General features: G+C 46.6%; 1 protein-coding gene across 1 annotated transcript in view; it reads right to left on the reverse strand.

The window, feature by feature from the left end:
• LOC130290555 (complement C4-like) overlaps positions 1–23,068 on the reverse strand; it is a gene marked incomplete in the record, with an annotated part of 80,850 nt that overhangs the window by 38,723 nt on the left and 19,059 nt on the right. The window contains 10 exon segments of the mRNA XM_056538343.1: positions 5,124–5,175; positions 5,261–5,473; positions 6,757–6,896; positions 7,029–7,099; positions 13,363–13,474; positions 14,569–14,775; positions 18,821–18,889; positions 20,094–20,217; positions 21,014–21,166; positions 21,256–21,438. Of these exon segments, the coding sequence (XP_056394318.1) occupies positions 5,124–5,175; positions 5,261–5,473; positions 6,757–6,896; positions 7,029–7,099; positions 13,363–13,474; positions 14,569–14,775; positions 18,821–18,889; positions 20,094–20,217; positions 21,014–21,166; positions 21,256–21,438 (1,324 nt within the window).

The raw sequence follows: 23,068 nt of genomic DNA on the forward strand, positions 1-23,068 counted from the left end.
TGTGCACCGGAGTACTCCTTTAATAGCCAGCCGCGGCGATCGCCGCATGCTGGCTATTAGCGGCGGCCCCCGGCTACTGAAATCAGCCGGGGGTCGCATAGTACAGAGCGGGCACGAGTCGGAGCCCGCTCCATACACCCACAGCGACTCCGTGTCAGATCCGGCCTGCCCGGGACTTTTATCTCCTGATGCCGGGGACATGCTGCTCCGGGCGTCAGGAGATAAAAATTCCACATCCCTAAAAGAATCGATTCAAAAATATTTTGAATCGATTCAGTATCGGCAAATGAAAAAAATCGCGATTATCGCGAGAATCGATTTTTTTCTTACATCCCTAGTAGCTACATGTCAGCCTAGGCCCAGTCCACGAAGATCTGTGAATGATGGAGGGAAGGTAGTCCGGTGCACTACAAGACTAAGGCTTCAATTAGACAGGTGACTGATGTGGATAGCGTGGGGATTCCCGGAGTATAATGTCGGACGAGGCGGTGGACAAATCCAATGAAGTGCATGAACAATGTTAAAAATAAGACAAGGATTGCACTCACCGTCCGTACAACGGTTTATTGATAGTTGTCAGGCATAACGAGGTGGTACAAGAGCGGAGGCGGAGGACGTAACCGGGACAGACTGTTTCACGTTTGGTAACGCTTCTTCCAGCCGGTATACCGGCTGGAAGAAGCTTTACCAAACGTGAAACAGTCGGTATACCGGCTGGAAGAAGCGTTACTAAATGTGAAACAGTCTGTCCCGGTTGTACAGTACTGTTACGCCTAGCGCTCCGGGTCCCCGCTCCTCCCCGGAGCGCTCACGGCGTCTTTCTCCCTGCAGCGCCCCGGTCAGTCCCGCTGACCGGGAGCGCTGCACTGTCTTGGCCGTTGGGGATGCGATTCGCACAGCGGGACGCGCCCGCTCGCGAGTCGCATCCCAGGTCACTTACCCGTCCCGGCCCCCTGCTGTCATGTGCTGGCGCGCGCGGCTCCGCTCTCTAGGGCGCGCGCGCGCCAGCTCTCTGAGACTTAAAGGGCCAGTGCACCAATGATTGGTGCCTGGCCCAATTAGCTTAATTGGCTTCCACCTGCTCCCTGCCTTTATCTGACCTCCTCCCATGCACTCCCTTGCCGGATCTTGTTGCCTTGTGCCAGTGAAAGCGTTTAGTGTGTCCAAAGCCTGTGTACCTGAACTTCTGCTACCCATCCTGACTACGAACCTTGCCGCCTGCCCCCGACCTTCTGCTACGTCTGACCTTGCCTCTGCCTAGTCCTTCTGTCCCACGCCTTCTCAGCAGTCAGCGAGGTAGAGCCGTTGCTAGTGGATACGACCTGGTTGCTACTGCCGCAGCAAGACCATCCCGCTTTGCGGCGGGCTCTGGTGAATACCAGTAGCCTCTTAGAACCGGTCCACTAGCACGGTCCACGCCAATCCCTCGCTGACACAGAGGATCCACTACCTGGAAGCCGAATCGTGACAGTAGATCCGGCCATGGATCCCGCTGAGGTGCCGCTGCCAAGTCTCGCTGATCTTCCCACGGTGGTCGCTCAGCAATCGCAGCAGATTGCCCAACAAGGACAGCAGCTGTCGCAGTTGACCGCCATGTTACAGCAACTTCTGCCTCTGCTACAGCAGCAACCATCTCCTCCGCCAGCTCCTGCACCTCCTCCGCAGCGAGTGGCTGCTCCTAACCTCCGCTTGTCCCTGCCGGACAAATTTGATGGGGACTCTAAACTCTGCCGTGGATTTTTGTCTCAGTGTTCCCTGCATATGGAGATGTTGTCGGACTTGTTTCCTTCAGAACGGTCTAAGGTGGCGTTCGTAGTAAGCCTTCTTTCAGGAAAGGCCTTGTCTTGGGCCACACCGCTCTGGGACCGCAATGATCCTGCCACAGCCACAGTCCAGGCCTTCTTCGCTGAACTCCGGAGTGTCTTCGAGGAGCCAGCCCGAGCTTCTTCTGCCGAGACTGCCCTGTTGAACCTGGTCCAGGGTAATTCTTCCGTTGGCGAGTACGCCATACAATTCCGTACTTTTGCTTCTGAACTTTCCTGGAATAATGAGGCTCTCTGCGCGACCTTTAAAAAAGGCCTATCCAGTCGCATCAAGGATGTGCTGGCCGCACGAGAGATTCCTGCCAACCTCCAAGAACTCATCCATTTGGCTATCCGCATTGACATGCGTTTTTCTGAGCGACACCAAGAGCTCCGCCAGGAAAAAGACTTAGATCTCTGGGCACCTCTCCCACAGCATCCTTTGCAGTCTTCGCCTGGGCCTCCCGCCGAGGAGGCCATGCAAGTGGATCGGTCTCGCCTGACCCAGGAAGAGAGGAATCGCCGTAGAGAAGAAAATCTCTGTCTTTACTGTGCCAGTACCGAGCATTTCTTGGTGGATTGCCCTATCCGTCCTCCACGCCTGGGAAACGCACGCACGCACCCAGCTCACGTGGGTGTGGCGTCTCTTGGTTCCAAGTCTGCTCCTCCACGTCTCACGGTACCCGTGCGGATTTCTTCTTCAGCCAACTCCTCCCTCTCAGCCGTGGCCTGCTTGGACTCCGGTGCCTCTGGAAATTTTATTTTGGAGTCGTTTGTTAATAAATTCAGCATCCCGGTGACCCGTCTCGTCAAGCCGCTCTACATTTCCGCGGTCAACGGAGCCAGATTGGACTGCACCGTGCGTTACCGCACAGAGCCCCTCCTCATGTCTATTGGACCCCATCTTGAGAGGATTGAGTTCTTCATTCTCCCCAACTGTACCTCTGAGGTCCTCCTCGGTCTGCCTTGGCTCCGGCTTCATTCCCCCACCATTGATTGGACCACCGGGGAGATCAGGAACTGGGACTCTGCCTGCCACAGGAAGTGCCTCTCCCCCCCTCCCAGTCCCGTCAGGCAAGCCTCTGTGCCTCCCCATGGCCCCCGTCCTGGTGTCACACTGCCCCATGCCAGGCCTCTCCCTCTGCCCTCCCTCCCCATTCCCACTCCTGCTGTACTGCCTGCCGTTGAGGAAACCCTCCATTCTTTCCCGGTGTCCTCATCCCAGGGGAGGCAGTTACCGGACAAAGAGAAGGGGAGACCTAAGGGGGGGGGTACTGTTACGCCTAGCGCTCCGGGTCCCCGCTCCTCCCCGGAGCGCTCACGGCGTCTTTCTCCCTGCAGCGCCCCGGTCAGTCCCGCTGACCGGGAGTGCTGCACTGTCTTGGCCGTTGGGGATGCGATTCGCACAGCGGGACGCGCCCGCTCGCGAGTCGCATCCCAGGTCACTTACCCGTCCCGGCCCCCTGCTGTCATGTGCTGGCGCGCGCGGCTCCGCTCTCTAGGGCGCGCGCGCGCCAGCTCTCTGAGACTTAAAGGGCCAGTGCACCAATGATTGGTGCCTGGCCCAATTAGCTTAATTGGCTTCCACCTGCTCCCTGCCTTTATCTGACCTCCTCCCATGCACTCCCTTGCCGGATCTTGTTGCCTTGTGCCAGTGAAAGCGTTTAGTGTGTCCAAAGCCTGTGTACCTGAACTTCTGCTACCCATCCTGACTACGAACCTTGCCGCCTGCCCCCGACCTTCTGCTACGTCTGACCTTGCCTCTGCCTAGTCCTTCTGTCCCACGCCTTCTCAGCAGTCAGCGAGGTAGAGCCGTTGCTAGTGGATACGACCTGGTTGCTACTGCCGCAGCAAGACCATCCCGCTTTGCGGCGGGCTCTGGTGAATACCAGTAGCCTCTTAGAACCGGTCCACTAGCACGGTCCACGCCAATCCCTCGCTGACACAGAGGATCCACTACCTGGAAGCCGAATCGTGACAAGTACAGACTGTTTCACGTTTGGTAACGCTTCTTCCAGCTGGTATACCGGCTGGAAGAAGCGTTACCAAACGTGAAACAGTCTGTATACCGGCTGGAAGAAGCGTTACTAAACGTGAAACAGTCTGTCCCGGTTGTTCTGTACAGACTGTTTCACGTTTGATAACGCTTCTTCCAGCTGGTATACCGGCTGGAAAAAGCGTTACCAAATGTGAAACAGTCTGTAAATCGGCTGGAAGAAGCGTTACTAAACGTGAAACAGTCTGTCCCGGTTGTACAGTACAGACTGTTTTATGTTTGGTAACGCTTCATCCAGCCGTAATACCGGCTGGAAGAAGCGTTACCAAATGTGAAACAGTCTGTATACCGGCTGGAAGAAGCGTTACTAAACGTGAAACAGTCTGTCCCGGTTACATCCTCCGCTCTTGTACCAGCTCGTTATGCCTGACAACTATCAATAAAACGATGTACGGACAGTGAGTGCAATCCTTGTCTTCTTTTCAACATTGCCAGTCCACGAAGAGACATCTTACAGGAGAAAAGACATACAGTATCTGCTGGGAGTTACAATGGTGAACCAGATACCATGTAAAATGAAGTCCACCACACAGATTCCTCATTAATACATGGTCTTCTCCTTTAATACATGCTCTTTAAAAATACACATTGTAATGTACTTAACTAGCCCCAATTTAGCAGTCCCAATTTTCTCCTTTTTGCGCAGGGTATTACATTTTCTTGTTTTGCGCAGGGTATTAAAGAAGCGTTACCAAACGTGAAACAGTCTGTCCCGGTTACGTCCCCCGCCTACGCTCTTGTACCAGCTCATTATGCCTGACAACTATCAATAAAACGCTGTACGGACGGTGAGTGCAATCCTTGTCTTATTTTCAACATTGTTCATGCACCTCATTGGATTTGGGCACCGCCTCGTCCGACTTTATAACTGTTAAGGCCACAAGCTCTGCTGGGTTGGACTTCGTCTCCACCTCATCCCTGGTACCGTGCTGTCTTGCCAGTGTTTGATCTGGCCTGCTGACCACATCAATTGCCTGTTTTCCTAGTGCCACAGACCGGTACCCTCTGGTCTACTGGACCAGCCACTGCCAACACCGGGATCACACTTGTGGAATGACCTGGTGGCCACTAGCAGCCGACGTCCAGCTCCCACATCATGGAGCAGGATAAAGTGTGAAGTTCTACCGGGTATTTAGACTCTGCTCCCTGCGTGACCAAATGCCAAACCGTTTCAGTCGCACAGCGCGTCCACACCTGTTATTTGTTACAGTCAGGATTCAGAAATATCATATTTTGTGTACCAGTACCCAAAACCTGCTTCTTACCCTTAGGATCTATCAGATGTGTTTTTTCTTCAAGAACCGAGACACCTTCCCTCTGAGAATATAATAATATAGTTAATTACAATAAGAAAAGCCGAACAACATACATTGTCTACATAGTGTTGAATGTATCATCTCACCAAAATTCGGAGAGGCTTTTTTACAATGTCAGCTACTCCGTCTGTACCTAGAGCCTTCACTGTCACCATTGGGTTTGACTTTCCGATGGGCACCACAACAAATGGAACAGCTATAGCGGAACGGTTCGGCACTATGACTATTCTTTCTATAGGCTCTCCATCAGCCGTGGTAGCGCTACATAGATCTTCTGACTTGTCCATTGATACCTTAACCTGCACCAGAACAGAGGAGAAAGCAGATCTAGAAAATTATGATCTTTTTGGCCCAATTAGCTCTTTGTAGTGACGTCACTCCCAGCTATGGGACTCAAATTCCTTCCCTTTACAGCAGGTAGAGATGCCGCCGGCCGGGGAAGATCTCCCTGCAACTGCACGGATTACCATACACCAGTAACTATAGAATAAATCACTAGACCACCAGTAACTATAGAATGAATCACCAGACCCCCAGTAACTATAGAATAAACCACCAGTAACTATAGAATTAACCACCAGACCACCAGTAACTGTATAATTAACTACCAGACCACCAGTAACTATAGAATAAACCACCAGACCACCAGTAACTATAGAATTAACCACCAGACCACCAGTAACTGTATAATTAACTACCAGACCACCAGTAACTATAGAATAAACCACCAGACCACCAGTAACTATAGAATTAACCACCAGACCACCAGTAACTGTATAATTAACTACCAGACCACCAGTAACTATAGAATTAACCACCAGACCACCAGTAACTATAGAATAAACCACCAGACCACCAGTAACTATAGAATAAACCACCAGACCACCAGTAACTATAGAATAAACCACCAGACCACCAGTAACTATTGAATTAACCACCAGACCACCAGTAACTATAGAATAAACCACCAGACCACCAGTAACTATAGAATAAACCACCAGACCACCAGTAACTATAGAATAAACCACCAGACCACCAGTAACTATAGAATTAACCACCAGACCACCAGTAACTATAGAATAAACCACCAGACCACCAGTAGCTATAGAATAAACCACCAGACCACCAGTAGCTATAGAATTAACCACCAGACCACCAGTAACTATAGAATAAACCACCAGACCACCAGTAACTATAGAATAAACCACCAGACCACCAGTAACTATAGAATAACCACCAGACCACCAGTAACTATAGAATAAACCACCAGACCACCAGTAACTATAGAATAAACCACCAGACCACCAGTAACTATAGAATTAACCACCAGACCACCAGTAACTATAGAATTAACCACCAGACCACCAGTAACTATAGAATAAACCACCAGACCACCAGTGACTATAGAATAAACCATCAGATTACAGAAACTGTTCTTCAGGGTCACAACACCATGTGCGAATAAACTATATATTGTCACAGCCAAAATTAGCAACATTTTCCAGATATATGAAAAAGCTTCTGCTATAGTGACCGCACAGATTATGAAGAGCGAGGAGTAATAGCATGGTCGTGGCCTCACCTTTATATCCTGCTCATAGTAGTTGTACAACACAGGTCGGAGCTCCATCTGCTCAAACCTCTTCACAGAATATGGGACTCGAAGGTGAACATGGAAGTCCTTGAAGACTTTGACTTTGATGGGTTCAGCCACGCAGAATCCTGTAGACATTTAGAAGCAATGAGAAGGCCATAAGAAGCAGCAGACCTCCTTGCAGTGTTATACATGATAATCTCATGTATAAGGGCAATATAACCAAGAAACTGATGAAGAGGTATGGAGATATGCCTCACCTTTTCCTTCAGACATTCCGATTGCTTGGATCTCCCATGTGGTGATGGAGTCATGAACAGAAACAGTTTCACTTTGGGAAGAGAAATGAGTATAGATCACATTATTATCACTTTCTTCAGCCATTTCACATAATGAGTAGGGATTGTACCTCAACTGAAGCTTCCAGTGCAAACATAAACATAAGTTCCTTAAAGGGGTACTCCGCTGCTCAGTGTTTGGAACTAACTGTTCCGAACGCTGGAGCCGGCAACGGGAGCTCGTGACATCATAGCCCCGCCCCCTCATGCCATCACGCCCCGCCCCCTCGATGCAAGTCTATGGGAGGGGGCGTGACGGCTGTCATGCCCCCTCCCATAGACTTGCATTGATGGGGCGGGGCGTCATGATGGGGCGGGGCTATGATGTCACGAGCTCCTGGCGCCGGCTCCAGCGTTCGGAACAGTTTGTTCCAAACGCTGAGCAGCAGAGTACCCCTTTAACTCAGAAGGTCCACAATGGGTTTTTCCATTAAACAGGAAAACAAGTTCATGTTTTTTTACCTATTTTGATGACGACATGATTTTCCACATCTGCTTTACAATCATTCCATCATTTTAACCCCTTAAAGGGGTACTCCCATGGAAAACTTTTTTTTTTTAAATCAACTGGTGCCGGAAAGTTAGACAGATTTGTAAATTACTTCTATTAAAAAATCTTAATCCTTCCAGTACTTTTTAGGGGCTGTATACTACAGAAGAAATGCTTTTCTTTTTTGATTTCTTTGATGTCACAACCACAGTGCTCTCTGCTGACATCTCTGTCCATTTTTGGAACTGTGCAAAGCAGGAGAAAATGCCCATAGCAAACATATGCTGCTCGGGACAGTTCCTAAAATGGACAGCAGAGAGCACTGTGGTCGTGACAGAAGAGAAATCCAAAAAGAAAAAAATTTCCTCTGTAGTATACAGCCCATAAAATGTATTGGAAGGATTAAGATTTTAAATTAAAAAAACATATTTTTTCCCAAGGGAGTACGCCTTTGAGGCGCCATTTTCCTCCATTTTCCGTTTTTGCATTTTCATTTTTTCCTCATCACCTTCTAAAAATCATAACGCTTTAAATTTTTGCACTTAAAATTCCATATTATGGCTCTTTTTTTGCGCCACCAATTCTACTTTGCAGTGACATTAGTCATTTTACCAAAATATCCACAGCGAAGTGGAAAGAAAATTTGACTTAAAAAAAAATCCTAACTACATGCAGGAAATTGTGTACGTTTAAAATTGTCATCTTCTGACCCCTATAACTTAATTTTTTTTTACACGTACGGGCCGGTATGAGGGCTAATTTTTGTGCCGTGATCTGAAGTTTTTATCTGTACCATTTTTATATTGATCTAAGTTTTTGATTGCTTTTTATAAATTTTTTCCTGATATAAGAAGTGACCAAAAATACGCAATTTTGGACTTTTTTTGTGCATACGACATTGACCGTGCGGTTTAATTAACAATATATTTTTATAGTTTGGACATTTCTGCACGCGCCGATACATATATTTTTTTTTACACAGTTTTGTTTTTGTTTATTTTTATTTACACAGTTTTGTTTTTGTAAATGGGAAAAGGGGGGTGATTCTTACTTTTATTAGGGAAGGGGTTAAATTATCTTTATTCACTTTTTTTTTACACTTTTTTTTGCAGTCTAATAGCTCCCTCTAGTGGCTATTACACTGCAAATACCGATCTCATACACAGATCATTGCCGCGCATTGACACAGCAAAGATCAGTGTAATCGGCGGTCGAATGCTTAAGCCTGGATTTCAGGCTTAGAGCAATCAATCGCCGATCGGACGCGGGTTAGGGGACCTCCGCTCGCGTTCTAGCTGATCAGGACATAGCGATTTCACTGCGATGGTCCCAATCAGCCCGACTGAGCTGCCGGGAAGCTTTTACTTTCATTTGAGACGCGGCGTTAAACTTTGAATGCCGCATCTAAAGGGTTAATAGCGTGAAGCACAACGATCGGTGCTGTATGCTATTGGCCCAGGGTCTCGGCTGTCATTAGTGCTTGACCCTGCACATAAGTACGCAGTGTCGTGACCCAACGTTTTATGCCGGGACCGGGCACAGGGCGTACAGGTATGCCCTGCATCCTTAAGAGGTTTAACTAAGGGCTCACATCAAGATTAGATCCAAATCCTAAAACAAAGGCTGATGCCATATGAGCCTTCTTCCAGAGTTATGGAGAGATATGGGGGGGGGGGGGGGGGGGGCATTTATCATTGTAGGTGTAGGTGAAGCATTTATCATTGTAGGTGTAAGTGAAGCATTTATCATTGTAGGTGTAAGTGAAGCATTTATCATTGTAAGTGTAGGTGAAGCATTTATCATTGTAGGTGTAAGTGAAGCATTTATCATTGTAGGTGTAAGTGAAGCATTTATCATTGTAGGTGTAAGTGAAGCATTTATCATTGTAGGTGTAAGTGAAACATTTATCATTGTAGGAGTAGGTGAAGCATTTATCATTGTAGGTGTAAGTGAAGCATTTATCATTGTAGGTGTAAGTGAAGCATTTATCATTGTAGGTGTAGGTGAAGCATTTATCATTGTAAGTGTATGTGAAGCATTTATCATTGTAGGTGAAGCATTTATCATTGTAGGTGTAAGTGAAGCATTTATCATTGTAGGTGTAAGTGAAGTATTCATCATTGTAGGTGTAAGTGAAGCATTTATCATTGTAGGTGTAAGTGAAGCATTTATCATTGTAGGTTTAAGAGAAGCATTTATCATTGTAGGTGTAAGTGAAGCATTTATCATTGTAGGTGTAAGTGAAGCATTTATCATTGTAGGTGTAAGTGAAGCATTTTTCTACACCTTTTTTTGTGTGCTGATAATGTGTAGGAGCAACAAATGTATTAAATGGTCGCAGAGTATTTGATAAATTTTGTGCAGGTCACATGTTCTGAAATTTCTCTCTTCACAAACACCAAAAAGCTAAGCTAAGTCTGGGCTGGTGTAGTTTTAGAGATTTTTCAGTGGCTTTGCGCCTTTTTTGCACCTTTTCACAAAAAGGCGCAGTTTATAAAACCCGTCCATATCATGTGTATTGCCAAAATCAGTGGATTACAACTCAAAATCAGCAGAAATGTGTAAACCAAAAGGCGCAAAAAAGGCGCAAATAAACCCTGCTTGTACCTTTTTTGCGCCTTTTCTAGACACAAAAACTGTCTAATGACAATGATAAATGTCGGCCATGGAGTTTTCTTTTCCCCATGGTATTCCATAAGATGGAACCATTCTTTTCTAGAAGAACCTCAAAGCCCGACTGTCATAGGGACTACATATGGCCCCATCCATGGTCCATGTACATGTGCCATTATTTAGGTGAAAATTTCAAGTAACCTAAATGCGGTCTGGAACACCACATGGGACACTTCAGTGAAGAAGAGGACACCAGGAGCTTACAAGAGGGGACAAATTCATTATTCTCTACACCAGTGTAGAGTACCAAAATGTTGTGCCATTCTGCTACTCTACCCCGGTGCTGGGAATGATATATGCCCTCAAAGTGTTATTTAAGGACTATATTAGGAAATACATTCCTAAAGGATATGCACTGATTTTTATTATTGTTGATTTGTTTCCTTTATGCAAAACGAAGCAACTTTCTCAATAGTCTTTAAAGGGGTATTCCAGTATTTTTTTTTTTATTTGACTATGCTACAGGGGCTGTAAAGTTAGTATAGTTCATAATATACAGTGGTCCCTCAAGTTACAATATTAATTGGTTCCAGGACGACCATTGTATGTTGAAACCATTGTATGTTGAGACCAGAACTCTTTGGAAACCTGGTAATTGGTTCTGAAGCCACCAAAATGTCATCCAAAAAATAGGAAAAAGTGAGAATTAAAGAAAAATAAGTAGATAACTAATATAGATAAAGCAAATCCTTACATATAAAAGTAAGAAAGATCTGCTGGAGCTGTAATCACTGTCTATGTCAGTGTTTCCCAAGCAGGGAGCCTCCAGCTGTTGCAAAACTACAACTCCCAGCATGCCCGGACAGCCAACGGCTGTCCGGGCATGCTGGGAGTTGTAGTTTTGCAACAGCTGAGGCCACCCTGCTTGGGAAACACTGGTCTATGTAGAGGACAGGAGCTTCTTCAGGGTCCTGTACAGTACACAGTGTCCTAAAAAGTAATGGAGTCGCCCTCACCTGGTGTCCAAAGGAGCAGCTAACCCTGGTACAGGTAAAGAGTACAGAACATGTAATACCTCCCTGTACTGTAGGGGGCGCTACCAGACACCAGTCAGTGCATACACTTCAGTAATACAGGTAAAGAGTACAGAACATGTAATACCTCCCTGTACTGTAGGGGGCACTACCAGACACCAGTCAGTGCATACACTTCAGTAATACAGGTAAAGAGTACAGAACATGTAATACCTCCCTGTACTGTAGGGGGCGCTACCAGACGCCAGTCAGTGCATACACTTCAGTAATACAGGTAAAGGGTACAGAACATGTAATACCTCCCTGCACTGTAGGGGGCACTACCAGACACCAGTCAGTGCATACGCTTCAGTAATACAGGGGTTTTACCAGTGAATGCCCATTCTGATTGGCCGATTCTTCCAGCCATTGACAGGTATCACAGATCTGGACTGTCTGTACATTGTATGTTGAGTCTGGTTTCAACTTACGATGGTCCAGAAAAGACCATTGTATGTTGAAACCATTGTATGTTGAGACCATTGTAAGTTGAGGGATCACTGTAGTGTCTGTACCTGTGTGTGATGGTTGGTTTTACATACTTCTGTGATGTTTGCTCTGGATGTTCATTTTTAACAGCATACAAAGTTACTCCTGTCTCAAGTTCTCCCAGAATGCAGTGCGGCTGAGACACGCCCCCCCCCCCCCCCACTAGTCAGGTGACGATAGGGAGCCTGTTGTGCTTCAATGGGTGGAGTGAACACAGGGAATTTGCAACAGCTGGAGGCACTCTGATTAGAAAGCACTGGTCTTTTGCAAGGAATTCACCTTGTTTGTGGTTCAATGGGTGGGGAGGCTGATGTGTGGGAGGGAGGAAAGTGGAATTATGGGATTTGTAGTAAAAGATAAAACTCCAACAGGAAATGCCAGTTCACAAAAAGATAGCCATGGCTTTATGGTAATCTCACAACATAGCCATTTAGCCAAGATAAGCACAAATCCTTCCTGAGCATGTCCATTACTGTCTGGCAGGCACATGCTAATATCGTGGATCACCCCTTTAAAGAGATTATCCAACATAAGGTGACTTTACTTATCACATTTCAGCAAGTAATGGACGTGCTTACCAAGAATCCATGCTTGTGTTGATGGTAAATGGCCATTTCCTGTGTCCCCATCACACTGCTGGCTTGTTTGTATGAACTGTCTATTTCCTGTTTCTATGCCCTCCCTCCAACTACAATTCCCAGGATCCCTTGTTTCTAGGTGGGAGGTGACTTATCTCCCTTCGAACTATTGCAGCACAGCTAGGTTACCTTCCATGCATGCTGTGCTTGAAACTACCATTCCCTGCAGCCCTGTGGAGAATGATCTCCCTCCCACCAAGCGGTTGCTCCACCCATCAAAGCACAGACACTCTCCCGTTCAACACCTGACTAGTGATGTAATGTCTCGGGCTGCACTGCTACTTGAAAAGGCCTGAGACAACATTCATTTTGTATGCAGCTAATAATGAACATCCGGGGCTAATATCACATTTTTGCGGAACCAGCCTTCAAACACAGGTACAGACACTATATCATGAACTACACGAACTTTACAGCCCCTCTAGCATAGTCAAATAAAAATAAATAACAGAATATCCAATTAATAGAAATTTCTTACCATTCAGCTACTTAGAGAAAGATAAGATATATCTGGCTGATAGACTTTCTGCTTTCTTAGTGATAGAGATAACAGAACAAAAGCTCATGCGAGCTGGAGAAAGAGAGAGGAGCAGATATAAGGCAGTCTGTGGGGTGAATAATATAAGCTGTGTCCAAGTTTAAAGAGAAAATAAAGCTTATACAGAAAACTGTAGAGCAGTGTTTCCCAACCAGCGTGGCTCCAGCGGTTGCAAAACTACAACTCCCAGCATGTTGGAAGTTGTAGTTTTGCAACAGCTAGAGGCACACTGATTGGGAAACACTGTTGTAGAGGCTGTAGTAGCAAAAGTAAGCAAAATTTTTAATACAGATCTATGAAAAATATAATTATTTTACACCCTATGGGAAATGCAATCCAGGGTAGACAACATTTTTTACTGGCCACTAAGACTATATTGTCCACGATGGACAAAAATTATATAAAATAAAATTACGTATATCTTTTGTTGACAGTGACGGTTCTCCATAGCCAGGTTTCGGGAAAAGATGAACGGACCTGCACCTCACTTTCATCTGTGAAATCCTCCTCCTCTTCCTTATTTCGAGCTGTAGGAAAGACATTTAGGTGGTTATTATTAAAAGGGGATATCCAGGGATAGAAAACCAGAGCTGATTTTTTTTTAAAAAACAGCGCCATCCTTGTCCTCAGGTTGTGTGTGGTATTACAACTTGGCTCCATTGACTTCAATAGGTGTTGCTGTTTTTTTTTTTTTAATTAAAGAAATTAGCTCTGTTTTTGAATCCTTGGATAACCCATTTAATGAACATCATGAGAAATTATCAAGGCTTGTATGCCAGTTTTGTGGTGTAAAAATTTTTTGACAAATTAATAAACAAGCCGAATTTTGCTTAAAGGTTTGAAAGTTTTCTGTGCTTCTGAAACTTTTCATGCGTTTCGCTCAACAAAGGGGTGTGGCTTTAACATAATGAGGGGGTGGCTTAAGTGTATTGAGTGTTTAAATACGTTTATTATTATTACATTTTTTATATTTTTTTATTTTATAGCAACTCCACTCAATTCATGGCATGCATACTGCATGACAAAACGGTGCAATAATAATAAAATGCGCAAATTTATCATACATCTTGCAGCAATTTGATACATTTTGTGCAGCTGAAACTGGCATAAAAGAGAAAGTGCAAACCTGTGAGAAGGTGTGAAAAAGTTGCCAATAATAATTTCCTGATATATATATATATATATATATATATATATCTATGAAACATACGCTCTTTTAGTGGAAATTAAAAAAAAATTCACACCTTTATTTAGGATTTGCCTGTTTCAGCGGCATAAAATCTATCAAATTGTTGCACGATATATGATAAATTTACACCTTTATTTTTTTATATTTGTGCATCATTTTGTAGTACACATTTTTTAAATTATTATTATTATACTGTTTGGTTGTGAAGTATGTTTTGTTGTCAGCGGAAATCCTATAATTTTTTTCCCCCCATTTTTATTATTGCACCATTTTGTTTTAGTTTTGCAACAGTTGGAGGCACATTGGTTGGAAAACACTGTTTTAAGGAAGAACTATAAAGCACGATTGTCCACAGAATTAGATCTAAGATCTCTATAAATCCAATATGGAAAAGCCATCTCTAATATACCAATATTCAATATCATTTTTTACTTCTCCCAATGATATCCTTCTTTTTATGCAGTTTCATCATCTTTCGCAGTTCCTCGGCATATTTGCAGCAGTCGAGGAACGATTTGCGGCATTCATTGTCTCCTACGCGGATGGCTCGGTTTTCACACTTTCTTTCCATGCGAGGCGGCAATATCTTCATTCCGGCAATACAGCATTGCTTGAGCTTCTGGCTTGGGAATTGGTTTACTGTAGGTATTAAACAATACAAAACAAGTGAGTCTACTAAGAACCCCATTATGGTGTGGTTGTGCCACTAGGACAGAAGCGCCCCCCCTACCCCCTCCATGTCATTTCTATGACCCTTGGGCCAGTTCCCCACCCTCTTGTTTGCTAACAATGTATTTGCTCTAAAGAGAGGATTCCTGTTACGCCTAGCGCTCCGGGTCCCCGCTCCTCCCCGGAGCGCTCACGGCGTCTTTCTCCCTGCAGCGCCCCGGTCAGTCCCGCTGACCGGGAGCGCTGCACTGTTTTGGCCGTTGGGGATGCGATTCGCACAGCGGGACGCGCCCGCTCGCGAATCGCATCCCAGGTCACTTACCCGTCCCGGTCCCCTGCTGTCATGTGCTGGCGCGCGCGGCTCCGCTCTCTAGGGCGCGCGCGCGCCAGCTCTCTGAGACTTAAAGGGCCAGTGCACCAATGATTGGTGCCTGGCCCAATTAGCTTAATTGGCTCCCACCTGCTCCCTGCCTTTATCTAGTCTCCTCCCTTGCACTCCCTTGCCGGATCTTGTTGCCTTGTGCCAGTGAAAGCGTTTAGTGTGTCCAAAGCCTGTGTACCTGAACTTCTGCTACCCATCCTGACTACGAACCTTGCCGCCTGCCCCCGACCTTCTGCTACGTCTGACCTTGCCTCTGCCTAGTCCTTCTGTCCCACGCCTTCTCAGCAGTCAGCGAGGTTGAGCCGTTGCTAGTGGATACGACCTGGTTGCTACTGCCGCAGCAAGACCATCCCGCTTTGCGGCGGGCTCTGGTGAATACCAGTAGCCTCTTAGAACCGGTCCACTAGCACGGTCCACGCCAATCCCTCGCTGACACAGAGGATCCACTACCTGGAAGCCGAATCGTGACAGTAGATCCGGCCATGGATCCCGCTGAGGTGCCGCTGCCAAGTCTCGCTGATCTTCCCACGGTGGTCGCTCAGCAATCGCAGCAGATTGCCCAACAAGGACAGCAGCTGTCGCAGTTGACCGCCATGTTACAGCAACTTCTGCCTCTGCTACAGCAGCAACCATCTCCTCCGCCAGCTCCTGCACCTCCTCCGCAGCGAGTGGCCGCTCCTAACCTCCGCTTGTCCCTGCCGGACAAATTTGATGGGGACTCTAAACTCTGCCGTGGATTTTTGTCTCAGTGTTCCCTGCATATGGAGATGTTGTCGGACTTGTTTCCTTCAGAACGGTCTAAGGTGGCGTTCGTAGTAAGCCTTCTTTCAGGAAAGGCCTTGTCTTGGGCCACACCGCTCTGGGACCGCAATGATCCTGCCACAGCCACAGTCCAGGCCTTCTTCGCTGAACTCCGGAGTGTCTTCGAGGAGCCAGCCCGAGCTTCTTCTGCCGAGACTGCCCTGTTGAACCTGGTCCAGGGTAATTCTTCCGTTGGCGAGTACGCCATACAATTCCGTACTTTTGCTTCTGAACTATCCTGGAATAATGAGTCTCTCTGCGCGACCTTTAAAAAAGGCCTATCCAGTCGCATCAAGGATGTGCTGGCCGCACGAGAGATTCCTGCCAACCTGCAAGAACTTATCCATTTGGCTACCCGCATTGACATGCGTTTTTCTGAACGACACCAAGAGCTCCGCCAGGAAAAAGACTTAGATCTCTGGGCACCTCTCCCACAGCATCCTTTGCAGTCTTCGCCTGGGCCTCCCGCCGAGGAGGCCATGCAAGTGGATCGGTCTCGCCTGACCCAGGAAGAGAGGAATCGCCGTAGAGAAGAAAATCTCTGTCTGTACTGTGCCAGTACTGAACATTTCTTGGTGGATTGCCCTATCCGTCCTCCACGCCTGGGAAACGCACGCACGCACCCAGCTCACGTGGGTGTTGCATCTTTTGGTTCTAAGTCTTCTTCTCCACGTCTCACGGTGCCCGTGCGGATTTCTCCTACAACCAACTCCTCCCTCTCAGCCGTGGCCTGCTTGGACTCTGGTGCCTCCGGGAATTTTATGTTGGAGTCCTTTGTTAATAGATTCAGCATCCCGGTGACCCGTCTCGTCAAACCGCTCTACATTTCCGCGGTCAACGGAGCCAGATTGGACTGCACCGTGCGTTACCGCACAGAACCCCTCCTGATGTCTATCGGACCCCACCACGAAAGGATTGAGTTCTTCATTCTCCCCAACTGTACCTCTGAGGTCCTCCTCGGTCTGCCTTGGCTCCGGCTTCATTCCCCCACCATTGATTGGACCACCGGGGAGATCAGGAACTGGGACTCTGCCTGCCACAGGAAGTGCCTCTCCCCCCCTCCCAGTCCCATCAGGCAAGCCTCTGTGCCTCCCCATGGCCCCCGTCCTGGTGTCACACTGCCCCGTGCCAGGCCTCGCCCTCTGCCCTCCCTCCCCATTCCCACTCCTGCTGTACTGCCTGCCGTTGAGGAAACCCTCCATTCTTTCCCGGTGTCCTCATCCCAGGGGAGGCAGTTACCGGACAAAGAGAAGGGGAGACCTAAGGGGGGGGGGGTACTGTTACGCCTAGCGCTCCGGGTCCCCGCTCCTCCCCGGAGCGCTCACGGCGTCTTTCTCCCTGCAGCGCCCCGGTCAGTCCCGCTGACCGGGAGCGCTGCACTGTTTTGGCCGTTGGGGATGCGATTCGCACAGCGGGACGCGCCCGCTCGCGAATCGCATCCCAGGTCACTTACCCGTCCCGGTCCCCTGCTGTCATGTGCTGGCGCGCGCGGCTCCGCTCTCTAGGGCGCGCGCGCGCCAGCTCTCTGAGACTTAAAGGGCCAGTGCACCAATGATTGGTGCCTGGCCCAATTAGCTTAATTGGCTCCCACCTGCTCCCTGCCTTTATCTAGTCTCCTCCCTTGCACTCCCTTGCCGGATCTTGTTGCCTTGTGCCAGTGAAAGCGTTTAGTGTGTCCAAAGCCTGTGTACCTGAACTTCTGCTACCCATCCTGACTACGAACCTTGCCGCCTGCCCCCGACCTTCTGCTACGTCTGACCTTGCCTCTGCCTAATCCTTCTGTCCCACGCCTTCTCAGCAGTCAGCGAGGTAGAGCCGTTGCTAGTGGATACGACCTGGTTGCTACTGCCGCAGCAAGACCATCCCGCTTTGCGGCGGGCTCTGGTGAATACCAGTAGCCTCTTAGAACCGGTCCACTAGCACGGTCCACGCCAATCCCTCGCTGACACAGAGGATCCACTACCTGGAAGCCGAATCGTGACAATTCCCATATAGCAGGGCTTTTCAAACTGGGTGCTGCCAGTCCCCGGGTGTGTCAAGGGACAGTCCCGTCCCGCAGCAGCCATCACTGGTCACTGTTCAGTGGGTACAGCCAGTGCTGCAGATCCTGAAAAGGCCACTGCCATGAGATGTGGTGCTGGGGGTGGTCAAGAGGGGGGGGGGGGATGAAATAGCAGATGGAAGGATCGAGAGGGGGAATGAAATGGCACAAGGGGTATCGAAAAGGGAAATGATGTGGCACAGGGGTCGTCAAGATGGTGCAATAAAATTGTACAGGGGAGGATCAAGGTGCGGGGGGAGGGAATGGCACAGAAGGGATCTAGGGGGAAATGATGTGGCACAGGGTGTTGTCAAGAGGAGGAGGGGATAACATAGCACAGTGTGGGATCAAGGGGTGGGGAAATAATGTGGCACAGGTAGTCGTCAATAGGGGGGGATCACATGGCACAGAGGGGGTGTAAGAGGGAGGAATGAAGTGGAACAGGTGGGAGTGAAATTTCACTTAATGGGATGAAGGGGGGAATGAAATGGCACAGGGGAGTAATGCTGATACCGGTATCACGTTGTGCATTGTTGGACATGATACATGAGATTGGTGTTACGGCGGGGACCGTGTCACCAAATTATGCATGTCTACAAAGTGTGTCAACAACATTAGAAAAAAGTTTACAAAGCTCTGCTGTATATGTTTTCAGCACCAAGCAGGAACGGAGATGGGACCACCCAATGACGGGACCCCTCTCCCCAAGTCCATGAAGGCCATGTCAAGAGGAAAAGTTAAAAACGTATATGACCTATAAGTACAGCAGGACGACTTATCTCCAAATTTACATTTCTGGTTTGTAAGTGCAGAGAAGTCCACGGAGCGTTTCTTCCTTTGAGGAACTTTACAGCCAAATTCTACAAGGAAATAAGAAACAAAAAGTTACTCACTTTTTTATCTATTCACATTTTGACTACAAATTGCATTATACTCTTTCCTTGGTTGGGGAAACACTCTCTAATCAGTCTAAAAAGCCAACAAACCTAGGTATAGAAGTTATCCCAAGGTCACAACTTATCACCAATCCACAGGATTGGTGACAAGCATCTGATGGGTGGGGGTCCGAGCACTGGAACCCCCACCAATAAGAATTTCTTTACTTCATTCCTATAGCACCAACATATTCCGCAGCACTGTACAAAGATTTCTCCTCACTCCTTGCCCCATTGGGCTTTACACCCTTAAACCTAAATTCCTCTATCAGTATGTTTTTGGAGTGTGGGAGGAAACCAGAGTACCCATACAAACACGGGGAGAACATACAAACTCCTTGCACATGTTGTCCATGGTGGGATTTGAACCTAGGACCCCAGCACTGCAGGGCAACACTGCTAACCACTGGGTTGCTCATTCAAAGCTATGGGGGTACATCCGGGTAGAACACAGTCCCAAAGCGAGTCAATGTAGCAGTGGAACACATATTTGTCTAGTACTCCATTCACATATAGAGAACATGGTGCCCTGCATTCTTGTGATCAGTGGGGGTCCTAGTGGTTGGAACCTCAGCAATCTGAAACTTTCCTGTAGATAGATATGTGCCGGTGAAAGGACCATGATGTAGCTATTAGCCAAGTTTTGGCAATTGGAAGTAATGGAGCCCACACCTCTTAAATTTGGGACCCAATTTTCAATTTTTTTCTGTGGGCACACATGATGTGAACCTTCCCAAACAATGATGACTACATACCATTCATCTTTATTTTCACTGTATTTTACAACTTTGGGACATGGTTATGTTGATAATATAAATTAATGCAAATAGAGATGTATATCAGCTCACCCCAAGGCCCGCAAGACCAAGCAAGGAGAACAAGAGAACTCCAGCTTGGTACAGATCGATAAGCCATCTTTAATCACATGAAGCTACACGGATCACAGGTACAAACAGGATGTGACCCTTACTCACATCCTGGCCGAAACGCGTCACACCCTGTATGTACCTGTGATCCGTGTAGCTTCATGTGATTAAAGATGGCTTATCGATCTGTACCGAGCTGGAGTTCTCTTGTTCTTTGCCAAAATAAATTAATAGAATAAATGTCTTCTTAATCATACAATCACCATTCATGTTACTGTATCCGGCAGAGGACACGAACACTAATCCTGCATCCATGAAAACAGATTTATAATCCTTTCCACTTCCAGGGGAACACCCCAGGTCATAGGCATTCATGGCCTTAAAAACCTGGAAGATATGGAGGAGACCATAGTCATCATGCAGCTGAAATATCACAATATAACCTCTTTACGACACCCCCCCCCCCCCCCCAATTTTAATTTGTGGCTCCCATTTACTTCCTCCCCACTTTCGAAGACCCACTTCCACTTCCTCCTCACTTTCTAAGAACTTCATTTTTCCAAAAACATTGTATCAGGGCTTATTTTTTGAAGGATGATTTGTACTTTTCATTGGTGCATTTTATTTTATCATATAATGTATTATGATTTTTCTGGAGTTAACAAAACTGTAAAACTGACATGCTACCTTTATTCTAGGGGTCAGTACAATTCCAGTGATACCAAACCTAGATCATTTATGTTTCATTTTATGGTTAAAAAATAAAAAATAAAACTTGGAAAAAAATAAAAAATCTATTTATTGCCATATTCTGACCCCTATAACTTTTTTTTATTTTTCCACCCATGGAGCAGTGTTAGGGTTTAATTTTTGCAACATGACCTGTATTTTTTAACAGTACCACTCTGAGCAGTTCTGGCTTTTAATTACTTTTTATTAAATTTTTTTTCTGGAATGTGATGTAATCAAAAAATCAGCAATTTTGGTGTTTGGAATTTTGTTGCATTTACGACATTGACCGTACAGGATCAGAAGTCTAGTGATGTAAAATTCCGGAAAAATACACATGGGGTTATACATTCCGTACATATACGTCATGGGTCGCGAAGGGGTTGAGACCGTAATCATCAAGCAGCCGATTCAATATAAGGAGACCAGAGGGGTAATTGTTTTATTGGCCTACCTTAGAGTGGGTCAGCTTGTTTTTGGAGTTCAGCAGGTAGACGGCTGTATCTACTGCCGATAAAGACACCGACGTCCTATCGTCTGTTTCAATTGTGAGCTTGAAGGAGTCTCCTGGTTGTATACTGTCTCTAACATCTGTTCTAAGTTCCAGCTGAAGGATAGAACAAAAAAAAACCCTCAGTAAACTTACATGAAATTTCCACCTGCCGTACACCTGCCACCTGAGGACCTTGTGGTTACCTTGCCTTCACAGACATCGATAACATCCACCCAAATGGAATTGGCCACAATCTCGGAGCCCAAGTAGTAGTAGGCGAGAACTCGGAAGGAAGGAACCATCTTAGCTGTAACCGGTACATTGATCACCATGAATTCACTTCTGACAATGGACTTCAACTCGAGAATCTGACCTTTGTTGAGAACCTAAGAAATGTGATATATAAAAATCTATAAAGTGTCATAGTACCTGACATTGGAGTCCTGATCAAATATGGGGTGGCTTTTATACAATAGATTGTATCCATGCAGATACACCATGGAAGACTGGATCTTTCTTGTCTACATTGGGTCACAATGGGTAGGTACAAACTTGTGTAGGGAGGAAGCACCTATGTAAATGTAATACGAAGAGTAACCTTAAAGAATACAAATGGACATGTTGTGGAGACATGTGAAAAGCCTTGACCAATCGCTTTGGCTATCCTTTGGCTGTCCAGGCATGCTGGGAGGTTTTCAACAGCTGGAGACACACTTGATGGAAAACACTAGTCTAGAGTGAGCCGGGAAAATAGAGTGCTAAGTGCACTCTCTACCAGATGTGTGCCATGTGACAGAGACAAACTTACTTAGGTAAGTTTATGGGATTTTCTTGATCGCTCCCGGCTCGGTCTAGCTGAACAGCCAGACCCTGAGAGATCAAAACCTTTTTCTTTTATGGCATACATTAGATTTTCATTGTAAACGATTTACAGTTTTTACACACTGTCCATTAGGCTGACTCAATAGGCTGAGATAGGCTGAGAATGAGATCTCCTGTTTTCTGCAGGTCAGGTGGTAACTTTGCTGTATAGACTGGGTGAGCATGTACAGAGTCATCTCATTATAATTAAAGGTTGGCAAATAAATGATACCTTTTTTTCTGCTGGATGTCTAGATAGCAACAAGTAATAATAAAAAAGGAAAACAGGGGGCACACAAATATTTCAACCCCTATAGACCCGAGGGAGAGGGTAGCATTACCCCTGAAACGCATCATCCGTCTATATGCATGTTTTTATACTGCTCCTAAGACAACTAATTCCTCACTCTGACACCAGCTTAAAGGAATCTTTTTTCTCTATAGCTAGATAGTAACACTATACACGTAGATAAGTCTCGGTTTGCAGAGCCTTACATTTAATTTAGCTGCCATATCTCACACACATGCTGCTTGGAAGTCCATACAGACAATACAGGATGAAGGTGAGAAGACACCACTGTAAAGCTGAGGTCTCATCTGCATTTGAGGCTACGTCAGGGCCTCCAGTGCATATTCCGTCCAAAAGACCGGACAAAAAAAAAAAAACTTGCAGCATTATCTTTGTCCGGTCAAATTAGTCCGGTCGCCAAGCCGGAAACCCGGAACCCAAAGGACAACATTAAAGTCATTGTGATTACTCAGGAACTATTGGTCTTCTACCTGCTCCATTTTTCTGCTCCAATGGATAGATAAATTGTAACAGAGCTGGATGTGGATCCTCTAACTTATGTGGCTGGTGACACGGCCATATCGGGGAGGGTAGTCTAAGGTGCCGCTGATCTTCACCAGAGCCCACCGCAAAGCAGGATGGTCTTGCTGCGGCAGGCGACACCCAACACGGCTCGACCACACAGGTAGCTGGGAAAGGCGAGGTACTGAAGGATAAGGCAGTAGCGGAGTCAAATGTAGCAGAAGGTCAAGGCAGGCGGCAAAGGTGCGGAGTCTAATAATATAGTGGAATGTCTGGAAACACGGGTAAGGCTAACAGGCTATAAGGGATGCTTAATCTCAGGCTTGGGGCACTGAAGATCTGGC

Source organism: Hyla sarda, chromosome 9 (genome assembly GCF_029499605.1).
Source record: "Hyla sarda isolate aHylSar1 chromosome 9, aHylSar1.hap1, whole genome shotgun sequence".
Lineage (NCBI taxonomy): Eukaryota > Metazoa > Chordata > Amphibia > Anura > Hylidae > Hyla > Hyla sarda.